General features: G+C 41.0%; 1 protein-coding gene across 5 annotated transcripts in view; it reads left to right on the top strand.

The window, feature by feature from the left end:
• Positions 1–17293, top strand: part of LOC122250734 (protein Aster-B) — a 92163-nt gene extending 74870 nt beyond the window's left edge. For all 5 annotated transcript variants that reach the window (XM_043012310.2, XM_086550364.1, XM_086550363.1 and 2 more), the window contains exons 8-15: positions 9846–10089; positions 10452–10613; positions 10732–10856; positions 11198–11390; positions 11542–11760; positions 11913–12096; positions 12948–13074; positions 13398–17293. In XM_043012310.2, coding sequence (XP_042868244.1) covers positions 9846–10089; positions 10452–10613; positions 10732–10856; positions 11198–11390; positions 11542–11760; positions 11913–12096; positions 12948–13074; positions 13398–13646 — 1503 coding nt within the window. In that variant the 3' untranslated portion in view covers positions 13647–17293. The remainder of the gene's footprint in view (positions 1–9845; positions 10090–10451; positions 10614–10731; positions 10857–11197; positions 11391–11541; positions 11761–11912; positions 12097–12947; positions 13075–13397) is intronic.
• Positions 17294–17500: the final 207 nt, after the last annotated feature.

The raw sequence follows: 17500 nt of genomic DNA, 5'->3' as shown, positions 1-17500 counted from the left end.
ATTTCCTTGGAATTACATGGGATAGGTTCCGATTCCTATTGTAATATCATTACTGACGTTATTATTATTGTTGTTATTGTTATTACTATTACTATGACCATTGCCATTGTTATTATTATTATAGTTATTATTGTCATCATAGTTAATATCATTGTTATTGTTTGTATTATTGTTATTCTTAATGGCAATAACAACAATTATAGTAATGAAAAGGAAAAAAAAACATTCGCAAGAGGGAATGGGGTAAACAGATAAGATCAGCTAAGAAACTCCTTAACGATAATAATCCCTTGTGGAGCCACCTCTGCTTAAAAAAAAAGCAACAATCCAAAACACGTGCCCCCGTCCTCGCCAATGGGTTAAATCGATCCCTTTAAGGAAGCCGATGAAATGGCTTGCAAGGGACGAGTGACGCGAGGACGAGACCCAAGATTGACAAGCGTCGAACCGGGCAGAGGTTTACCTCAAGCCGCGTAGGTAGGGTTTTGATAAGAGACCGACGGCGGAGGGGGGGGGGTGAGTGAGTGACACATGTCTGGAATGGGATCAGTTGGGACCGGATATCCGGGGAAGTCGTCTCTCCTCTTGCTTGATATTTGTGGACTGACCTTTTCATGGTGGCATTCGACGTCAGTCTTTTCTTGTCGTTTTTTGATACTGGTAGTGTTTTTTCCCCGTTGTGCATTTTGGATTTTTTCTTTTGTTGCCTCTGCTAACACTACTATTGTTTTGTTATTATTCTTTTGTTATTTTGCTATTATTGTTTGTTGTCATTGGTATTATTATTATTACTATTACTGTTGTCATTATTATTATTGTTGTTATTATAATTATTATTATTATTATCATTATTAATATTATAATTATTATTAATAATATTATTTGATTATTATTATTATTTGATTATTATTTTTTTGTTATTATAATTACTCTTGGTTTTATCAATATTACTTTTATTATTTTTTTTTATAATTACTCTTGGTTTTATCAATATTATTATTATTGCTATCGTTATTATTAACATCATTGTTATTATTATTATTAACATTTTCGCTATTAACATTATTAATATGGTGATTGTTATTATTATTATTGTCATTATTAGCATTGTTAATACTCATTTATTTTGTCATTGTTTTTTCTATTATTTTTATTGTTATTGATAATGTTATTACCAATATTTCTGTCACTGTGATTATTACTACTACTACTACGCAGTACAATTATCATCGTTGTCACTGGTGTAGTTCTTTGATTTGTTTAGTTGTTATCGTTGTATTACTTCCGCACTGGTGGTGACATTAGTATCAGTATTATGTAAGTGGCGATAATACAATCAGCGCAATCAGTAGAGAGTTCTGATCTACATCATGAAGCTCATCATTAATTTCATGCTGTGAGGTGCGTGGTAGCTCCCCCCCCTCCCTCCTTCCTTCCCTACCCTCCCCGTTCCCTCCTTTGCCTTATTACACCCCTCCCCCTCCCCTTCTTCCCCTCGTTACCCCCTCTCCAAGTACCTTCTAAATCAGGTTCTGAGGGCACGCGGGCACGGGGCAATAGGTGCATAAGCATCCGATTCAGATGAGAGGGCGGCTGAAGTAGGAAGAGGATAGGCTGACACTTGTCTGACATTTCTGGAGTGAGTGGGAGCGGGTGACACACGTTTAGCTGGAAATTAGTCATCCATCCATCCATCCGTTGCCTGCCTGCCTGTGCGCGCGGTAGGCCGGGCATGGGCGTGGGCGTGTGGCGGGGTCCCAGTCAGGAAGGAGAGGATTCGTGGTATCCTGATGCAGCCAGCCAGTCAGCCCGGCCGGGTGCGTCACACCCCGGAGAGCCAGCGCGGCAAGGTCGTTAGGGACGCTTACACCGACAAAAAAAAACTTTCATTGCTGGGACGCGCTTGTATGGGTTGCATTCATATTGCAAGCTTTAATGTCTGCGCGAAGATAAATGCGTCTCGGGTTGTGTTGGCGTTTAGGACGGTGTGAAAGTTGGACTGTTGAACTGGGGGAGGGAGTGACTCAGAAAGTACGGATGCGTGTTCAGTATTCGTGTGGAACTGTAAATGGCTGTTGCGACGTGCCCTTGTAGTACTGCCCCGTGCGTCTTACTCAGCGCACGAGTCCCCTTCGGCTCGTCCAGTGTTGAAGTGTGTTGCTCTTGCACGGACAGGCAAGGGTGTGTGTGTATGTGTATTTTCGAACATTCGTGCAGTGACAGTGTTGCGTTATTTTGTAAGTCATCTGGGAGATGTATGTGTACGTGCGTTTCCAACCGAAGAAACGTTTGGGACTCGGAAGGTGTTGTGTGAGCAAGAAATATTTATGCAAAGTGATGCTTTGAAATCGTGTTAAATATATTTAGACGTATTATATTTTTTTCAGTGATGTAATAATCTGAAACAAAAAAACATTTTTCTTTTACGTTACACTTCGGGACTAAAAAGTGTTTTAATATTTGTAAATATGCACATGTGTATGTGTCTACAGTTTTTTTTGTTGTGCTCTTTTTTCTGAAAAGAGCACATAGCTTAAAATTAGATTTCAGCCAGGATGTCCGTGGCATTGAGTGCCGTGACAAACTTAAGAGGCGGCCTAAAGTAGGAAAAGAAATGATAGGTCAGGGTCAGCGGGTAGATAAAATAAAGAAAATGGCGAACTATGGAATGGGAAATTTTGAGGCTTATTTATGGAACCGGATCCTTGATATAAAAAGTGGATGCATCAGCACCTGAGGCATTTGGGAAAGACAAATGTTCGGGCTGCAGCTCATCTGCGTGCTTATTATCATTGTCCTGTTTACAAGAACTCTGTCCCAAGGTGGCTGTTGTATGTAAAAAAAAACTTGTTAACCAAACAAAATTTCGAAAAAAATATTTAGTAGGGTGAGGCATCTTCTTTCCCTCCCTCACTCCCCCTCTTCTTCTCCATCTCCCCTTTAGATTTCTCTCTTCTTTCCTCTCTGTCTGTTTCTACCTCCTGTAGTCCCGCGCTGTCTCTCGCCTCTCTCTTCTTCTACCCCCACCCCTTCCCCTGCCCCTGTCTGTCTCTGTCTCTCGAACACGGATCGTTCCCCCTGATGGAACCCTGCATATGACCCCTGGATTAGATGCCCTTAAATCTCCTCCATCAGATGTGTGGGCAGAGGGGGATAATCCTCGTTCCCTCCCACTGGTGTTCTAACGACGGCGATCTGGCATGGCCATTCCCCTGGGGGGCATTTCCACGAATCGCGGCTTGTCACATAGCCATCGTTTGTCTGTGTTATTGCCGATGTCTTGACCTACCGCCTTTGTTATCCTATTTGGGGGCTCGGTTGCTGCGCGATCCTGCGAATCTCTTTTTTTCGGTGGGTGAGGGACGCTTTGTTTTTTTCTGAAGACGCGATTATATATAATTATCTGTAAAAGTTTTTCATGTACAATTTTAATCACGAATATATTAGATTCGCTCCCCCGAATACTGCACCAAAGCGTTACCATTTACCTTTGTTGACCAGAATTGATCGTTCGGTCTTCAACTTTTTTGTCGTCGTAGGTCCATCATTTACCATTCTCGTCGTGGCATCTACTTTTCTACCATTAGTCCTTGAGTGCAAAGCTTAGTCGTCGTGGTCCTCCATCTATCTCCGTTTCCCATGGTTATCATAGTCACCCCCACTCCCCATTTAACTCGGGATGGCATTGCTTTCCATCCAGTAACTCTTGATATCATCTTCCTTCTTAGGCTTTGTGAAATCGTAGCGTGTAGCGATGTCATTTTTTCCACCTGTAAGAGTGCCTTACCTGTTACTGTATTATCACACTGACACCTTGTTCGATGGCCGTTAGTTGAACAGTGCTGCTGCAGCTCTGAGGGAGGGGCGCTCGTGACGTTGGAAAGCGGGGAGGGCTGATGATGCACCGTCAGGGAGATCAGGTAACAACTCCTCCAAGGTCAAGCGTGACCTCTCATACGTCAGGGTGTTTACTCGTGTTTCTTGCCACCCGCCTCGCGCCCTACCCCCTCTGCCTCATGCCTCCCCAAACTCCTGCCTCCGCCCGTGGACTTTTCCTACTGCGCGACACCCCTCCCCCCCAATTCATACTTTCTCCAACCATCCCCTACCACCACATTCCCTTTTATGACCCCCATTATCCCCCTCCGTCCCCTTGCCACCCCCTCCTCTGTAGCATCGCCCCCCCCCTTCCCACGGAAATCGTCATTTTAACGTGATGCAGATGACTGTTGCATCACGGCCAGCTGACGTGCAGAGGGCAAGTTTCACAGGTGGTCGCACGTATTTTTCACCAAATTTCCTCATCTGGATGACATGACGCAAGTTACAGAAAAAGGATCGTGTCAGTAGCACATATCACAAAAAAATCTTCAATTCGCAGACACAAGTATGCCACCTTAAGTGAATTCAGTGTTTCGGCAATGTAGACAACCTAGATAATAATGGTGGGAAGAATGCGTTTTGTTGAACAGCTGCCTTGATAACCTCGTTTCCCACATTCGTTTCCTTGAAACGAAGAAACGGCGGATTTAAGAGCGCCCCTCCTCATCGTACACGTAACCCCGCCGCGTGTAATTCGAGACAGAGAAAGCGCTCCAATCCAGAACGAATGCCGCAAGAAAGCCTCAAGCAGTTAGCTCAAGCGTGCGTGTGCAAGCCATGCGGCGCCGCAACAGTTGTCAGGCATCTGGCGCTAATGCTATTGTCTTGCCGTCAGTGCAGCTCATGTTGTGACCTTCAAATCACATAAGTTAATGGTTATGTGGATATTTAAGGGTAATATTCCTAGCTGGCGAGGTTCTGATGTGCTCGCGCTCATAGTATGTGCGTCTGCTGTGAGCTCGACGATCATTGTAGCCTTCTACCTCCGCGAATAGAAAGTTGAGAATGTAATGATACTGCTTTAGCCGGAGGCGCGAAGAGTAGCCAAGCATACGGGAAGTTTGTTTGTAAGCCATTTTAGTACAAGCTCTACAAATATTGGAGTCAGATTACATGCTAATCGTATGGCACCAACACTCCTATCTAAAAATGAAAATCAAATACTTGGCAAGGCTAAAACACTTAAGTGTCACAATATTTACACACCCGACTTTCCCTGGTCACCGCCCCCCCCTTCTTCTCCCCCTCCCTCCCGCCTCTTGTAACCCGTACGCTTTCTCTCAGTCATTTTCAACTCTGTACTCGTCGGGATGCGTGCTGTGGAACATTCGTTTTTTTTCTCTGACCCATGATTTAGGTGTTGTCTGTCGTCTCATTTTTCCTACTAATAATTCAGAAGTTAAAAGTAATTTAATTGTCAACTTGGTAAGGAACAGGGAAATGTTTCTGTGACCAACTTTCCAACCCAGGTCTTGTTGTCGGGCAGTTCAGTGACCCGCGCCGTAAATGTCAATTGGCTCACAGACTTTGCCTTTTATGTCTGTTGCCGGGTTAAGGTACGTAGACGAGACGCCTTGTGGTCTTGGCGCGATGTGGGGATGTGCTTGCACTGCTACTTTGGTGTTTTTCTGGGTTTATTGTATGATCTACGATATAATGGCACGTCACTTTTGTTTGTATAAACTGCGAAAGAGGATCTCCCTCGGTCGCAAAATTGGACAACGCCAAAGTATTCCAGGACATGTTATACAAGGTTGGTGCATTTTACGACTGGCTTCCCGAGGCCGGAGACTGCGATCAGGGCCCGTCATTTGACCTTGCCACCCCGCGATCGCTGCCCCTGCGCAAGTGAAGAAGGGGGAGGGCACTGTCGCTCTCATGGGCGGCAAGGGGGCTTCGGCCTTTGACTGTTCTGTCCTGTCAGCACGGGCTGTCGGACCCAGGCTACACGCGCCCATATATTGCGTCGCGCTTAAGGGGCTTCACTCTCGTATCGGGTTATTTTTAGTTTTTCAGTCGTGACTATTACTTGTGCCAGATGAGCCGGGGGAGCTGCCGCCTTTGTTCGGCCGGCGCTTGGCTTTGTCCATTCATTATTTTCTTTGATGGCCTACGGGTTAGATGCTGCGTATTCGAACTCTTCTTCTCTTTCATCGGATATCTTGTAAACGTGGGTAGTATCGGTCAGTGGTAAGAAAGGGGCGTGGTAATTTGGGAAGGGTGGGAGGGCGATCAGCGGATTTGTTAAGGCGGTGCGAGCATGAGGAGGGGAGGGCGTGGGTGGTGGGTATGGAGGTACTCGTGGTTATTTTAAGACGGCTGTCATTATTTTAGTGTCTCCGTTACTTGTTACAAAGACGAGAAAATGATGGTAGCCTAGACACTCGGCCCTGGCCATGACCTTGGCTTGACAGCATGACGGGGCGCAACCATACAAGCTGAGCCTTCAACGCTCAAGTTACTGTTGTTCGTATTATCGGGCTCACGCGGTGCCTTTTATTCTCTCACCGATCAAGTAAAAATATCATCGATGTCCTTTATGGTATACGCATTATTTAAAGGAAGGCTACGTGCAAAGTGTCAATTACTCAGGTTTTATGCGAGTGCACTTTAATGTTGTGCCGTGAATACTGGCTGGTTGCTCTTGCACTTCGATAAAGCATTATATTCTCGGTCTGGTAACATTACGCTCCTCGGAATTAAAACTTGATTTTTGCATAAGATATGTTTGGTGAACTTATAGGGATTTTTTTTCTTTTCCCAGTTTTTAAAAAGTGAATATAGCCTTTTAATTAACTGTATGTGAACGCTCGAAAATCCTTAGCGATATACTGTCAATGTGCGTCAACAAGTGGAGAGTGAAAAGTGATCGCAGTTGACAGACAGACAGTGGTAGACCGGCGAGGGGCCAGGAGGCCGCCCCCCCCTTTCTTCCCTCGGTTGTCCTCGAAGTTAAGTGCCGGGCGTGATGCCAGGCGTGGTGTGCTCTCCGCCCACGGGCACCAGCACCCCCGCCGACGCCGCGATGCCGTCCTCTCTCGGCACTGCGGACACCAGTGGCGAGGTGACCTCCTGGCGGACCTCACCTCAGGCCGGTATTGCGCCTCCTTCACCGGACTCAGAGTCTGGGATCGAGGACTCTCCGGACAGCATCGACGGCGTCGCCATGCCGCTGTCCCCGCCTATCCCTATCCCGACTTTTCGTCGCGGAAGCCTTCAGCTCGGGCGCGGCCATACGCCGCCCCCGACCGCCCTGCTTCAGCCAGACCACCTCAGCAACTCCGCCCCCGCCACTGCCAGCGAAGACAACACTCCTCCGTCCACACGTGGCACGCCCACGCCCCCGCCGCCCGTGAGCGGGGAGCCGCAGTGTGGCAGCGAGGGCGGAGCAGGAGTACCCACCATAGAAATCAGCGAGGTACTGTACTTGACCTCCCTCGATTCGGAGGCACTGTGCCTTCACGAATGTCACCCTCAGTAACTAATAGTCTCCTTCTGTCTAACACTCAACACAACTGACTCGCCTCCACAGACACAACGCTTTTACTCCTACAAACTTTAAGTCGCCTTTCTCACTACCTTTTCTCCCCGCTGTTTGTGTTTAGCTCTACTGGGACTCCCCATTTCCTGTGCCGTCTTCAGTGACATGTACTTCATCTCAACTTTGAGTTCTTTAAAAGCCCTATTCATGTCAGGTCTTGCCTTCTTTGCGATGGTGGGAAAGCGGCTGGTTGGTGTCTCCAGCATAGCCTTGGCTGGGCGCCTCGAGTCTCCTGCACGGCTGGGCAACCGATGAGAGGTAACTGTGGAGGGGAGATGGGGTAGACTCGTAGATGTTCTTGATCATCTCCCCTCGCCCTTCACGACCCCCAGCTCCCCTTTCCCTCTCTGACTCGCTTTCCAATTCCTTTCACGTCCTTCCTAATTCGTTCCATAATCTCTGTCAGACCATTTTCACTTCTCCTCCCCCTCTTTTTCCTGTCTTTCCATCTCCTCACACAGATTCCCCCGGAAGTGTGTCCCCTATCTGATGGCTATTAATTCCAGTGACCCCCCCCCCACTCTCCTCTTAATGAGAGTGATCCATCTCGCCTTCTCTTTCGTTACTCCGCAGTACTTTGGATCTTTTCGTCTTGTGCTTGATCCTCCTATCTACTAATCCCCTTCTCCCCATCCCGACCCCTCAGCCCCCCTTCCCTCCGCCACGCACACATCCCTGGCTCCCTCTTTATGCTTGTTAATGAGACCGTCGATCCTCGCCCAGTCTTATTGGTTTGTCGTAGTTTTGTTTGTATCTGGTTAGAGCCTGGTGTTTGTCGTTTTGTCTTAGGAAAGTCGTTTTAGCTTCGGAAAAGTAGGTCTTTCGTTGTTGGTTGTAACTTATCGAGTCGTTCCTTTTTGGAAAGAGGTCGTGATTATTTTGTCGTTATTTGTCAGACTTGAAAGGGTCTTTTTTTACGTAGACTTTAGGTGGTCGCTGTCTAAGAGCCCGTTGGTAGAAGTAATTGGCAGAACTTGTGAGGTTGTTTACGATACATTAGGGAGCAGAAGATCTCTTTTAGATGTATGGTATCCTTGCGTACCCTTTTCTCTCCAAGTAGTTTTTTATAAGGCCCTTTCTTGTGGTTTAATCTTGGTTTGAGATTACAGATGTTATACAGATAATTGATGCACGCACACATATCCCCACACATACATACACACATACAAATATATATATATATATATATATATATATATATATATATATATATATATATTTATATTTATATATATATATTATTTATTTATTTATTTATTTATTTATTTATTTATTTACACACATACGCACATATCCCACTTGCTTATATACACACAAATATACTTACGCTTGACGTATGTGGAAGTGCTTTATGAAAGCGTAGGCGATCCTGTGTCAGCAATGAAAGAGCGTTGCGGCGTGCCAAAGTATGTGTAACATGTGCGGTACAAAGCCTTGGGAGAAGCTGAGAAGAGGGTTCAGGGGATGGAAGTGGCCAAGTGTGTGTATTGAGGGGTTGTCAAGGCCGCAGCAGCCACCATATTGTACCCCCTTTATTCCCCTCCCCTCCCCCCCTCCCCATTGCCCTGCCATTCCGTACCAGCTGCTTGCTCCCGCCAGTACACACGTACTGGGTGGTTCCCGCGCTCTTTCTTTTCATCTCACGCTATCTTGTTTTCTTTTTCCCTCTTCCTGAACGTTTAACTCTTGCACATTATTCTTACACACACATGCTTCTACGGGTAACTTGTTAGTTGGGATCCCGATAAGGCTACGGAGTTTTACGGAGGCTTCACTTGGAACTGGAGTGGCAGCGGGTCTGACTTCAAGATAATTACATTAAGTAGTCTACTCCACCACGTTGCGGGGAGACCCACCGCCGCCGACTCCTATTGGGAAGGGGGATAAAGACGGCGAAGGAGTTAGCTCTTGTATGCCGGATTCATTGTTAAGAATGAGTGGCTTATATGCGAAGTAGAAGGGATATTTTGCTATATTATAGACACCAGCCTTCGAAACTTTAAACGCCCTTACATACACGAAGAAATGAAGACACTACATAGCAAACTCGTGTCATATGTATATGTATTTTGTGTACTGTCCGTTTTTCGTCAACCCTTTTACAGCCGCAAGTGCAGGAGTTTACTGACATTTGAAAATGAAGATTTTATAGATTGTTTTGTGATATATGCATAAGTTTATATATCAAGATTTCATTTTAGTTTTTTTTCAATACTTTGTGTTTATTGTAGTGTTTAATATGAAAATCAGCAACATGACTTGTGCTCGTCATTGGTCGTCTGTTGAAAATTGATCCATTTTTTTATTAATCGGTAACCAAGGATGTTGCCATCTGCAAGTTTATATTGTCTAAGATTGACAATCATTTATACTTATACAAGCTGTTCATTAATGTATATGATTTTTTTCTTTTTCTTCGCAGGATGCTTGCCCTGCAGATCACAGTCTGGAGGAAAGCCAAGTGCCTCCTGTGCCGAAAGGTGGCGGAGGTGAATCCGAGACGTCGGAGCAGGTCTCCTCGCACAAGCCTCACCCGCCCAAAAGTTCTTCTCCAACCAAGTCTCCGCAGCATCACTCAACGCGGAACTCGTCCCCGCAGCCTAATGATGGCATCCCTACAGACATGTCGGACACCACGGAAACGGAGCCCGACAGCAAGGTTACTTGTAAGTTTTTCCTGGTTTTCTTCATGCATATCATGTGCTGCACCTGCTCACGCAGTAACGCGATTTTATTTTGTTAGTTTTTCTTTGAAAGATAGTTTAATAGCTATACTTAGCCAAGTCTTACAGTTGGATTCATTTTTTGTTCTTAATTTCATAGTCATTGTAACAAAGAGATTTTAAACTTATGAAAGAGTCAATTAAATATAGATCAAGACTTTTTTAGAATTTTAGTTAAATGTAAGTAATGTTCCTAATTAATACCTTGGACTCACTAACTGAAATAAAATATTTCTTGCTCAACTAAACTTGCATAATAAGGTCTTTCAACACCGAGATATAAACTGAGCATTTTATTTCTCTAGGTTTATCTTCTGAGTGTGTGGTTTGCCCCAACCTAACCACACACCACCAGGGTCGTGAAATCATCAACACTGTTTTTGCACTGCCTGTGGATACAGTGTTTACATTACTCTTTACCAATTCCAAGTTTATGCTAGATCTTTATACTGCTCGAAAAACAACTGGTGAGTTTATGCCTTTTCATTTCTAACCATTTTGGCTGTTATTTCTATGTCATATCACTATACATTTAGATATCAATGATAGGCTCAATCCGTGCTTACAAAAGACTCCTCATTACAGATGTAGTTGCCAGTCCATGGCAAAGCAACCATGAGACTAATCAGAAACTCCGGCAGGTGACCTATACGTTGACCCTCCCTCCAAACAGCTTTGGGCCAAAGGTTTCGCATGTAACAGAAACACAGGTGAGGAGAGTTAAGCCTGGTTTTTCTTTTCTATCTTTCTCTATCATATCCTTCATGATTTTTGAGATTGATAATGAGGGAATTATAATAAAAGTAACAAAAATGTATCTTTTAGGAAGAGCTGTATCATTGTATTGTGTTGTTGATTATAAAAACTATCACTTGAAGATATTTAAAGCAGTTCTGTAGTGCATCAAATTGATGCAAATTCCTTCTTATTGTGTTGATTTTGTTCTCACTCTCACCAATGCACTTTTTTGTGTTTCTCATTCACAACATAAACACATTTAATCAGAAAATTTGTTGTAATTTTGCTGAATAATTTAATTTTTGTTTTCCAGGTTTTGTCACCTTTCAGTAAACCAGGAGAAATATATACAGTTGACGCAGAAGCCTGTAATGCAGGCATCCCGTATGCTGACTCCTTCTTTGTGTCAAATCACTGGTGTCTAACTCGTGAATCTGCCACTGAAACGAGACTAAGCGTTTGGTCTCAAGTTAAATACAAGAAGAATGTTTGGGGTTTCATGAAAGGTTTGTAGGGCACCTTGTGTGTTTTGATGCTCCTCTCATTTTTTGTATGATTGATAACAGTCCCTTTACTCCAATGGAATATATGAAGATGATATACAGTTATGTATAATAAAAAAAATTAAGATTATGATAAGTGTTTGTTTATTAACAGGTGTTATTGACAAGAACTCATTTTGTGGTGTTGAATCATTACTAAATGATATAAACGCTGCACTTCTTGCTGAGGTTGATAGTGCTAATCTGAAGAGGACTCGACGAAGAAGACGACGAGTAGGAAGCAAGGGAGAACCACCAGATGTCCTTATTCCATCAACAGCTGATAAGGTCAAAGACATTCATAAATCTACACAGATCCCAGCAAGAAAGCTTAGTAAGTTCATGGGGTGGTTTGTTTATTTATTTTTAATTTTGTTTTATGAAACACTGCAAACAGTGGTGTATGTTTATATATACTGACAAATTTTGTTGTTAATTGTTGTGAGAGGAGTGGCAATTTTTCTAACTACTTTTTCTATCCTCCAGCTTTGCCAACTGTTACAACTGAGAACAACATATCCTCCAATGAAGGTCCTGTAAGACTTGTTGTAGCAACTTTGGTCATTCTCTTGACCCTGAATGCCCTGCTCTACTACAAACTGTGGGCACTGGAAGAAAAGGTGTTCGTCCATACCACACCTTTCCCAGCTCTTGATCCAAGCATGTTTAGGTGCGTTTTGAGGATTGACATAGATGTAGAGATACATGTATGCATCTATATATATGTACATTCAGATACAAATGCAGACATATATATATGCTCCTACACACAGACACACACACACACACACACACACACACACACACACACACACACACACACACACACACACACACACACACACACACACACACACACACACACACACACACATATCTTTTGTGTATATTCATGTATTTGGATAAAGGATTTTTTTTTTTAACCTATTGATACCGGAGATATACACTATCCCTTAAGGGTTTGTTATACAAGTGCTTAGTTACTAAGAAGTCAGTTAGTATGCCTACCAAGCCTCAGCTATTTACCCCATTCCTTTCTTGTTTTTTTTGTTTTTTTGGGGGGGGGAACTTTTTATTTCTATTATTATTATTATTGTTACTTATGACATTATTATCATCATCTTAATGATAGTAATAAGAATAAGAACTTCATTTCATAAAATTCTGTGGAAAGAGTTATACAGGTGAGGTCAGGTATCTGCTTAACTCTATCCCGACGGGCCCAGCGATAAGTGGAAACCCCCTACGCCGGGCCTATGCAATATTGCATCGGGAACATCACACTGGTGCATCGCCCCGTCATTGGGCATTTAGCCGTGTCACACGGGTGTGATGCACCGTCATCAAAGGGTTAATAACAAGCAGTATTTGAGCCATCCTTGTGTAGAGAAAAAATGACAAAGAAAACACAGTGGATAATGCATCAATACATGCCTTCTTGTATATAGCTGTAGTTATGATTATGCATTTTGCAGCCATTTCTTGCAAATTTCAAGGTATTTTATATCATCACCAATACAGACCGGGGACAGGAAGCGGAGCCTTGGAGGAATGGGTTCGAATATTGCAACAGCAAGAAGCCCTTCATGCAGCAGAGGTGGAACGATGGAGGAAGTCTATAGAGGAAGCTGCTGGATTCCTCAGAAAGGTGAGATACCTTTTTTGATTCCTCTTTATAATTTTCTCCATATTAACATTCTCTCCTTATCCTCTTAATTATATTAGGAAATTCTATTCAAGGCTATTCCAGTCATAAGACTACTTACTGTTAAGGCTATCCCAGTCATGACAAAAATCAGTTTATTTTAATGATCAGTGAGAATGTTTAGCCATACATCATTTTTTATTTTTTCATTGATCAAGAGAAAATTTCAACCAACATGCTAATTAACAGCTGTCAAGCTGTCAAGATATAGATTGACATACCATGGTGTTTCAGTACTTAATGAAGTCCATTCACCCCCACCCCAGGCTGAGGAGTCTCTCCGTACCCTCCACACCTCCATACCTCCGCACCACGCAAGCAAAATTCAGCTCCTCCTGAGACAGCTACAAAACCTCCATAACTCCGAGAGCCAGCGGAGATCGTCGGCAGAATCCGTTCAATGGGGCCAAGAGGGAAGCCCAGGAGACCCATCCAAGGGGCCAGATGTTGGAGACCAGAAGAACAGTGGGGAAGAAAGAACTGTGCATATGAGTGAGAACCATCAGGATCTGTGAGGTTGCACTAGCCAGAGAAAGAGATCTCTTGAGGACCTGAAAAGGCAATGGAAAAGAAAAAATAGAAAGAATTGAACAACATTGTTGGTGGAGCTCATTGCCTGTAAGGGAAAAGTAATTCCTGAAGCAAATGTTGCAATGAAGTTGCTATCACTGTCATATACATGTACCAAAGGTCGTGATTTACCTCTTTAGGAGGTCAAGCCATGAAAGGATTACAAATATGTCTCTTTAGTATGCAAAACATCAGTTTATCTTTCCTTTTTTCTCTTTTTCTGTCCATTATTATATTGACGAAAGTAGTAATGAGCATGGAATGGGTGTCAGAAGTTAGTTATATTTTTGATATATACTTGGAATTCATTCACATGCTTCAGGTTTCAGTATTTCCTGTCTTTTATTTTAATGAATGCATCAGTTTTATTTTTTAAAATGTGAATGTGGACCAATGTGTATGCACTTGTGGTTGTGGAAAGGTTATTTATTTCATTCCAACAAGTAATATGATATCATAATGTGCTGCACAAATATGTAAGTTCTTTGGAAGTTAGTGGAGTCCATTTTGAGTGAATTACTAGGTGAAAAAGGAGAGAAAAAAGATGGTATGTGTATGTTGTCAATGGAATGAGGGGATACTATCCCAGATAATTCAGATGTAGCACAGAGATCCAAGTGATTTGAAGAAATAGGCTTTATCAATCTTTCTTTTTTATTTTGACTTAAGTTCTCTTTCATTCATGTTAAACTAACGGCATATCCAGTGTAGAAATTCATATTGCATGATACATGCATGCATATATATATATATATATATATATATATATATATATATATATATATATATATATATATATATATATACACACATATATATATACACATATATATACACATATATATATACACATATATACATACACATATATACATACACATATACATACATACATACATACATACATACATACATACATACATACACATATACTAAATGAATATACAAATATGCATTTTTACACATGCAGACAAATTTATATATACACTTATATGTGTTTGTGTGTTTGTATATGTGTGTGTGTGTATATATATATATGTATATATATATATTGTATATATATATTGTATATATATATTATATATATATTATATATGTGTGTGTGCGTATGTGTGTTTGCATGAGTGTTCGTGGGCATATGCATCAGCATTATCATCGATATGTGCGCGTGTGATAATTCTTTTACTATAATAATTTTCATTGCTCTGATGTGATTTTCCTCTTTATTTTTCCAAAAGCAGTTATATTGTATACAAAAACTGCAAATAGTTGTTTTCAAGTGTATCATATGTGTTGGATATGAATAATGCATAAAGGCTAGTCTGCAATTATATTCTATATGTTTTAGATCTGATGGCATAGTCAGGTGTTGCAGTGGAACAATGATTGTATCTATTTATGTGTAACTTCTTTATCATTTCTAGTTGTAACGGTAAACTTTATTCTTGAGTTTACGGATGCAAAGCTAATTGTAGACACAAAAGACCTTATTTGGGAACTAAAGATTTCCAAACAAGGGAATTTGCTGCCAGGAAAGAGCTTCTTCAGTGGGACGAGAGAAATGAGAAAGTCACGTTTAAAACTAAGTTGCCAGAGGGTTTCTGCCAGTGATACCTAACATTTGTCTCTTGAGTCTTGCTAGAACTGTATTTAGTATTGGATGTAACCAATTTTTTTTTCATGACTTTCATCTTTTGCAGCATTTATTCATGTTTTTTATTTTATTTATTTATTATTATTTTATTTTTTTCCCCAATGTGCTCATCCTGAGTACTAACAGTCCCCTATGTGTATTATTAAAATGAATTACTATTAGCGTAATTGCACGAATTCCTATTCATTACTAGAAATGATGATTCAGTAGCACTTTGCTGGCTACACAAAATGGCAATAAAATCTTGTAAAATTCCATTGAGATGGGTATGAAAGTGTCATGCAGTGTCTGTGATACTTCTAGGAAATAGGTTATGACCTTTTTATCCATACTGTTATTTTGTTTATTTTTAGATTTAGTTCCAATTGAAGCCTTAATATTTATTAAAGAAATTAACAATGATCAATTGGTGTTGATAAGTGTTAATTATTCTCACGTGAAGAATCAGACGTAATAGTGATATATGTTGTAGAAGGATGGATGTACCCTGCATAAAGTACTACCTGTATGTGCAGCCAATAATGCAAAATGAAGTTTTTAGTTCAGGAGTGAAAAGATGTAACCAGATGACACATAATGTCATAGTTACTCACACTTCATAAGAATGATAGGCATCTTATTTAGAAAATGTGGGTATTGTGTAGATAAAAGAAAATAGGTTGCTGGAACAGGTACTGTCCTTTGACAGTATTTAACAGAATGCAAAATGTTGATTTGTGTCAACTGTCTGTTTTTTTGTATTTTTTATTGCACCTCAGGTATTTTTTCAAATTGGAATGCTCTGAATATCATGTATTACCCTTTTGAATATCAAGAACATAATCAGGAGCATATGATTTGCAAAATTGTTCACTTATCAGTTAACTTGGAATTTTGCTGGTTTTTTTAATGTACTTCTATTTGATGAAACCGTACTTCTTTTAGTCACCCAAGATAAAGTCATAGCACCTAATTTTTGTAACCATTTATGATTTTGAATGTATGTGGTTCTAGCATATGTATGTTTGTGTGTATGATGCCAATTTTATGTTGGAATTTGCAAACACAGTGTTTCTGGAGTTATATAAAGTATTGACATTTACCAAGTTTTAAAACAGGACTATCTGTGGAAGAAATTGGTGTGCGGCCAAAACAAAACAACAGATCTTGATTCTAATTGAAATTAGTGATTTCACTTTTGTAAAACAGATGAGCACAAGCAACTTGTTACTATAACTTTGAAAACACAGGTATATATATGTTAGTCTTTCATTTTAATGGTCATATGTTCTGTTCCTTGGTTAGATGATGATAGCATGGAGAAGGATATCATATAGAGAGCTTACATAACTAAATACCATTCAGTAAGGTAAATGATAGCTGTGATTAGCACTTCATTCTGAATGGTATCTTTAGAGGTGTTAGAAATTTGAGCAAACCTGTTGTCATCTAATTAGTCAGTGTTTTGGGGACTCTCTTATCCGTTTTCTTAAGAGAAAAATTTGTCTAGGAGATGTTAATCTGAGGAAGAAATCCATGTTAGCTTTTTGTCAACCATTCATATAGTGCAGGAACGCTCCATCAGTCTTAAATATGAGTTAGTATATACAGTGAAAATGCCTTGAGTATATTTAACCTTAATTAAAAAAGTATATGATTTTATTCATACTGTGTATGAAGATTGTGTTGAATTGTTGAAATCTATATCTAAAGTGTAAGCGTAGAAATTGTTATGTGGTTTTAAAGTACATCTTACCGGCCAAAATAAGTATGTTGTAAATGGAGCAACTCTGTACTTGTATTTGAATATATTATCTTGTTTGCATTTAGGGATACATTCAGTTTTGGCATATAAGAGTTTCCAGAGCATGCTCAAAGCTACACAATTATATATGTAAATAATGCTGGATTCCACCAGAAAAGTAGGTGGACAACCAAAATAAACATTCTATATATGAACATGACCTTTCTTTACCATGGATGTTGCCCAAGGTAACATTTATTGAAAAGTTTTTAAAGTTTTGCCTTTGTATCATACAGAGAGTAAGGCAGCCTTTCAGTATGTTGTTTAATCTCATTTTGATTGCTGTTAAACGGTACTTAGAGATCAAAGATTTGCAATCATCCAAAAATCTATGTAGAATGTTGACCAGAAAACCTGGACAT

This window comes from Penaeus japonicus, unplaced genomic scaffold (assembly GCF_977035675.1).
Source record: "Penaeus japonicus unplaced genomic scaffold, GWHDUDI00000001_assembly GWHDUDI00000023, whole genome shotgun sequence".
Taxonomy (NCBI): domain Eukaryota; kingdom Metazoa; phylum Arthropoda; class Malacostraca; order Decapoda; family Penaeidae; genus Penaeus; species Penaeus japonicus.
This window is presented reverse-complemented; position numbering and strand designations above follow the sequence as displayed.